The 7,038-nt window shown below is 30.6% G+C and overlaps 2 protein-coding genes across 6 annotated transcripts in view; both read right to left on the reverse strand.

Moving 5' to 3' along the window:
* Positions 1–2,359: 2,359 nt before the first annotated feature.
* LOC111240920 lies at positions 2,360–3,361 on the reverse strand. The gene is made up of 2 exons (XM_022777011.1): positions 2,931–3,361; positions 2,360–2,860 (listed from the first exon to the last, which is right to left on the reverse strand). Exons 1-2 carry the CDS (start codon positions 3,019–3,021, stop codon positions 2,613–2,615), a joined length of 339 nt encoding a protein of 112 aa, XP_022632732.1. The 5' UTR covers positions 3,022–3,361; the 3' UTR covers positions 2,360–2,612.
* Positions 3,362–3,571: 210 nt separating this feature from the next.
* Positions 3,572–7,038, reverse strand: part of LOC106780506 (probable RNA-binding protein EIF1AD) — a 15,288-nt gene continuing 11,821 nt past the window's right edge. For 3 of the 5 annotated variants that reach the window (XM_014668806.2, XM_022777009.1, XM_014668805.2), the window contains 5 exons: positions 5,407–5,470; positions 5,156–5,318; positions 4,702–4,777; positions 4,051–4,177; positions 3,572–3,878 (listed from right to left, as the gene is read on the reverse strand). In XM_014668806.2, coding sequence (XP_014524292.1) covers positions 3,695–3,878; positions 4,051–4,177; positions 4,702–4,777; positions 5,156–5,269 — 501 coding nt within the window. In that variant the 5' untranslated portion in view covers positions 5,270–5,318; positions 5,407–5,470 and the 3' untranslated portion in view covers positions 3,572–3,694. Of the gene's footprint in view, positions 3,879–4,050; positions 4,178–4,701; positions 4,778–5,155; positions 5,319–5,406; positions 5,833–7,038 lie in introns of those variants that run through there. The other 2 variants (XM_022777010.1, XM_014668804.2) reach the window with 2 other exon arrangements.

The raw sequence follows: 7,038 nt of genomic DNA on the forward strand, positions 1-7,038 counted from the left end.
TTTTTTAATAATTAATTACAGCTAACATATAATTGTCATTATCAAAAAAATATAAATTTGTATTACCAGAAAAACATGCGACCAAAATCAAATAGATACTTTCAATGGATAGACGCAAATAATAAATTCAAATATTTATTATTTGTTTATTATGGAGGTATGTACGTTTAATTTGCAAATAGAAATATCCTTTTTTCCAACCTTATACCATAGTTGTATTATCTAAACAAAATAAAATTTTATTTATAATATATATATATATATATATATATATATTTAAGGTTGATAAATTGAGAGAAAGTATTACAGTGGTCCATCCTACCATTGGTAGTTGTTAAGATCCTTGGTGCAGAAAAAGTAGAGCTAGGTGGCATATCTTAGATGCAAGTTTATCACTTGAGGGTGAAAGAAGGTGATTGGGGGAGAGTGATTGAGTGAATTTGAGGGTAATTTTTTTTGTTGTTTATTTGAGTGAATTTGGAGGTAAACGAGAGTGGATTTTGAAATAAATTTTTTTAATATGTCATATAAACTAAATCCTACACCAATTCTCACAATTTTTTTTTCAAAATTCACTCTCGTTTACCTCCAAATTCACTCAAATAAACAGCAAAAAAAATTACCCTCAAATTCATTCAATCACTCTCCCCCAATCACCTCCTGTCACCCTCAAGTGAACACAGTGAATTTGAGGGTAATTTTTTTTGTTGTTTATTTGAGTGAATTTGGAGGTAAACGAGAGTGAATTTTGAAATAAATTTTTTTAATCTGTCATATAAACTAAATCCTACACCAATTCTCACAATTTTTTTTTTCAAAATTCACTCTCGTTTACCTCCAAATTCACTCAAATAAGCAGCAAAAAAAATTACCCTCAAATCCATTTAATCACTCTTCCCTAATCACCTCCTGTCACCCTCAAGTGAACACACAGTAAAGGAAGGTTGAAGTGAAATGATGATGATATTTTAAGAATATATTTTAATAATTTTTTTGATAACAGAATATATATCATTATTTTATTTATTTATTTAAATTTATTTTAAAAAAGTATTTGAAATGAACAATGATAATGTGTCGCGTTATAAAAAAAAAAAAAGTTGTTAAAAGAGAGTTTTTAAAAGATCTTCGTTCTCATTCCATTATCCACTATCTTCGCACATTGCCGTCTTCTCTTTCTAAACATTTCATTTTTACCTCTTTTCAAAAAGCAGATGCCTCATAATAATACCTCTCTACTAACAGATATAGCAAATTTCTTCTAAACACTGTTCGAGAAGAAGTTTTTTATTCTTTTCTTGGACTTTTTTGCAACAAATTTTTATTCAATATCTTATCTTGGACTTTTTTGCAACAAATTTGTTCTTCGTACGTAAATAATAAAAACAATATAGAAAAGTTTGACAATAATACTAAATGACATCTATATAGTCATAAAATGTAGAAGTTGTTNCATTTNATCTAAACCATAGACCATATATTATTTATTGCAATGTGTAAATGCTGGTCTAATGTTGAAATTTTAAACAATACTTCATTTTTTGAACATTTTATTTTATATATCATTCATTAAAATAATATTTTAAACTATTTTTATCTAATAAATATGTTTCCAAATTTTGAAAATATAGCAATTTTTGTCTTAATTTTTATAAAAACATTATTATTTTTTAACATATCTAATTAAATGGTGTGCTTTACTATGATATTATACGTTAATTTCTTAAGCCCTAGCAAGTGGATTATAATTGCATCATTATGTTAAATACAAACTCCGATGATATTTCTTTATGGGATTCAAAATAGAAAAATATTTAAATTAAAGTTAGTGTTGGCCTTTTGATGTAAAGCTAGTAAATAGACCAATACTATTATTTAGGGTTTTTTAATATCAAAATTAAAATTAGTTTGTACATAAATTAATATTTTTTATAATCTTAATGTAAAAGATTTTTTTCAAATTAACTTATTTATACATTTATTTTAATTTTTAGGGAAGTTTATTTTATTTATTTTTATTTCTTTAAAGGATTTATAACAAAATTCAACAATAATCTGATTCTTAATACTTCGTTGAATTACTTTACTTCATCAAATGTATATTATTTAATTTAGCAATATAAGTAAAACTATAATCTTTTTAAAAGAACTATCATTTACTTATATTTTAGTCTTTCAATATAAAGTAACAAATGTTTAATTTTAATTATTGCAAGTGAGTTTGATATTGTTTAGGATCAAGATAAAGATAAAATATGAAGAGCCATAAAAAAAAGAAGAAAAATTATAAACATATACTTACCTGCAATAATGGAAAGAAACACATACAAATCAGACCTGCACATAATTATCTATTATTTCAAAATTCTTGAATTCATTATTGTTTACTCACAAATTCAAAAGAACATTAAAATAGAAACATTGATAAAATGGACCAACCTCGAAACAGCAACCCGAGAAGAAGAATGCAGCCTCCACCTAAACATCCTCCATGTTTTCATCATGTGTCTTTTCATCATAAGTAAGAAACAAAACTTCCACTATTTTACTGAGAACATGTTGAACATATATTTCTACCATGTCATCAGTCTCCTCTGCATACTTAGCCAAGTTCATTGCTTCTTGTCATGACTCAAAAATCTCAGATTATTCATCAACATTTCCTTGGACCCCTTCCACCCTAGTTTGAAGTCTACATCATACTTAAATTCTTTAATAATTCCAACTGCTTCAAAATAAGACCAACGATCTGGATCAACTCCTACTATCACGTGTACCTCTCCGCCAACATACCGTAGCCCCTTATCATTAACAAACTTTCCCATGTGATGCAAACGAACTTCGAACACCATTTCTAGACCTACATTCAGACATTAACACTTTACTCCCAAAATCGACCCAACAATCAGAAACGAAATATGAGAACTTACCTTGATACAATGCGCAATTGCCTTTCACACCCGTCTCTTTCACAACCACCGCAACGACCGCCTTAATACAATGCTTCGAGAAGAAGTACATTGTTCGAGTAATGTTTCTAGAAACATCACTTTTTCCCAATTGCAAAAAATGATTTGCCCTAAATCCTAATTCATAATTTGATCCCTAATTGATCTGATCACTCAACACACGTGTTAAGACATGACAGGGCCGTTAGCCACATTAACAAAAACTTGACACCGTCCATTTTTAGGAACTAAAGTTACATGTTTCAATACTAAGAGAATGAAATGTCATCAATGTTCTGAACAGGAACTAAAAAAATCAATTAAACTTCAAGAACTAAAAACATATTTAACCTAAATAATTTTAATAATACCCAATTAATTCCTGGGCAACAATTAAATCTTGGTCCCAACTCGACAATTAAATCCTAAATTAATGTCTCCATTAGTCGGATGTCAAAATCATTGATGCTTGCAATTTCACTCTCCCCGTTATCCCAAATAATTAACCGGCAATTATTTTTATATAGAGAAAACTACATTTCATAAAAATTGATTCTGGTCAGTTTTATTATAGTTTGACTTGCTGGTGCACATTCAATTTTTTTTTTCTTTTGGTTGAGAAATCTGAAAAGCAAATCTTCGATAGCATCAGCACATAAAAATAGGACAAGAACATCATTTCACATACGTAGCCGTTTTAGCTTGAGTGTAATAATTCATATGCGATGTGAATCTAACTATATGATTCAATCATCTGTATATGAAGACTCTGAATCTTCATCGGCTTGCAACTCGAAAGGTCTCAGTCTGTTTGTATTGGCTTCCAATGGAGGTAGTCCATCATCATCACTGTCCTCCAGCTCATTCTCTTGTTGGGAGGCAGAAGTTTCATTTAATTCATCAACCATTGCAGATTTAAAACTTTCAGGCCTAAATGTTGGCAAATGATTGAAAGAGTGAGTATNATACCTTGGGGATGAGTACCGATAGATTCTACCATACAAAATCCAAANTTTGATATAAAAAGTAAATATATGATTATTCAACAAGGGAACCCAAAGCAAGTGAACATACAAAAATCAAAGCAGGAAACAATACACACCATTCAGGAGTTTTCTGTAGTTCTCGAACTTGATCGTAGAAAAGAACTCGAGAAACAAGGCATGCAACCTTGCTACCCGATTCAAGAGCCTTTTCCTTTCTAGTTACATCAACAACAACAAAGCTCCCTGCAACATGAGAAAGAAGGGTTAAATGTTAAACTCTTTGGCAGATGTGTTGGAGTAACAAAATCTTAAAGAACACATGGTGCATTCGCCAACCCCAAACAGAACATGTAAATAACTCAAACAATGTTTCTAGCAGTACACACTGCAAATATGTTTGAGTTTGATAACGATGGATTGTTTAACAAAACAGATTGGTGAAGTTGACATGGCTTCTAAATAAATAAATTCTACGCTCCATATAGACAAATTCATTGTTAGCTAAATTTTTTCTGAATTCTCAAACAACGAAGCANTAAAGGCTTAAATAAAAACAGCTTGTTAAGTACAGTTGAAAAGGAGACAAACTATAAGTATCCATTCCATGACATGGTCGGTGAATAAACTATCACTAATGTCCAGACAGGAAATCAGCTATTATAACCATTTGATAAATNTTATCAGTAAAGCAATTGATTTTGTTTTTAAAAACTAGTAACACAAATTAGCNTGGCNTAGTGCTGAATTGCTTTTTAAATAGGACAGACCTAGTTTAATCCACACGCTTTTCCGAAATTTGGCAGGGAAAAGAGCTAGTGATTTGTTGCCACATGCATCCTCGACCTTCACACGTCAAAATCCAAATATAAATGAGAANCTATACACACATANGTAGTATANACATTATAAAGGGGTGTTTACATTGAACAGATTAATTTTAAGAGAAATCATAAAAGTATAAACGCAATCCCTGCCACACAATTACAAACTATTTGCTTTCACAAAAGTACCAATGTTTTGTTTACTACCAGAGTAGAACTGCAACTTATTGTCCTTTTTAATATGTATTTTACCTCTCATTCTCACAGATGCAAACATTCAAATAATATTCCTTGATTTATTTCTCCACCAAAGTTTGTCAGTTTGACCAGTTATTTTCTCATTTTCCTCAGTATGAATAAAAAAGAAAGTTTGGAAGATTTGGGACTAGTAAAGCAATACCTCAATGATATTAGAGCCTCGTAAAGACACCACCTGCATGATGCTTTGCCCATCTTGAAGCGTGACATGTTTTTCCTCTGTAGCCCTCTTCAAATTCTTCCTTCCTCCTCTCATGGCCACCTAAAACCCTGATTTTCTATTTGACAAGGATTCTCACTACACTCTGTGTATCATAAACGGCAATTTAACAGACTAACCCAAAAGAACATTAAAATGGAAACATTGATAAAATCTTGATAAAATGGACCAACCTCGAAACAGCAACCCNAGAAGTAAGAATGCAGCCTCCACCGCAACGCAAAAAAGAACAGAATCCTTTAGGTTGATAGAGAGGCATAGAGAAAAGGGAACAAGAGAGACTTGAGAGAATGAAACTGTATTATTACTGCATGGTAGGTGATGTATATTTACATGGTAGGTGATGTATATTTATAAAAGTGAGTGCAGTAATACAACGTGTATAACATAAAATCGAGAAAAGTGTGGCAGCTTTCAGTGTGTGCAGAGATCAGCTAGTTGAGTGCATATAAAATAAAATAATATTACTTTTTTATTAAGTGTTCAATAGTTGTTGGAAGATTGCGAGATGTATGTTTATAATTTTCCTTCTTTTTTATATGGCTCTTCATATTCTATCTTTATCCTGATCCTAATAAATATCAAACTTACTTGCAATAATTAAAACTAAAATTACAAAAATTAAACATTTGTTACTTTATATTGAAAGACTAAAATATAAGTAAATGATAGTTCTTTTAAAAAGATTATAGTTTTACTCATGAAGTAAAGTAATTCAATGAAGTATTAAGAATCACATTATTGTTGAATTTTTTTTTTAAATCCTTTAAAGAAATAAAAATAAATAAAATAAACTTCCCTAAAAATTAAAATAAATGTATAAATAAGTTAATTTGAAAAAAATATTTTACATTAAACTAATTTTAATTTTGATATTAAAAAACCCTAAATAATAGTATTGGTCTATTTACTAGCTTTACATCAAAAAGCCAACAGTAACTTTGATTTTAACACTACAAAAGAAACAAAACCATTAGCAAAAACCACAAAGCTAGCAATACTGATAAAGGAAAGGATATTCTTGAAGAGGAGGGTCACAAGAAAAGCAGAGGTGATTCTGGCAAGCTGTAATAATAAACAGTGTCTTTCTCACACTTATAACGCTTCTAGAAGTAAATTAAANTTACACAAGTATAATCATAAGTATTCCACCACAATTTAGACATAGCTACATAATTCTCTCAACCAACAGCACAAAAATATAATAGGAAACCTTCTGACGTCGTTCAACTACAAATAAAGATAGCATTCAAGTCCCTTTGTTGACGAGACAAGGGAACCCATGCAACTTGACAACATATTTAGGAATAGACTAAGCNACTGACTTTTTTGGGAAGGATGTTTGAGTTCAAGGAGATAAGCATACTTGAATAAGCAATCCCACCACAAAAATGACCTCACAACCATGTAACTTGGTAACCTGATGATAAAATCCATGGAAATGTCTTCCTCAGTCCATTCTGTAAGCAGAAGAGGTTGAAACAAACCAAGGGAAGCCATAGCAGAATGTTTACTTCTTAGACACACAAATAAATTCCATGATTCCCTTTGTCATGCCTAGCCAAAAGAAGGTCCTTGTAACACATTTGTAGGTCTTAGTGACCACGGAACATCCACCCACTAAAGTGGAATGAAACTCAGTTAGAAGGATATGAATGANGGTGTACTGCTTGGACATCAGCAACTACCCTTAAAAAAAACAAACCTTCCCTCAGCTCATAAGCTAGACTAGAACTTGGATCAACCTATAGCTTATCCTTTTATTGGTTCAAATCTGGATCAAGAATAATTATTTTATTAGTTTG

Source organism: Vigna radiata, unplaced genomic scaffold, assembly GCF_000741045.1.
Source record: "Vigna radiata var. radiata cultivar VC1973A unplaced genomic scaffold, Vradiata_ver6 scaffold_394, whole genome shotgun sequence".
Classification (NCBI taxonomy): Eukaryota; Viridiplantae; Streptophyta; class Magnoliopsida; order Fabales; family Fabaceae; genus Vigna; species Vigna radiata.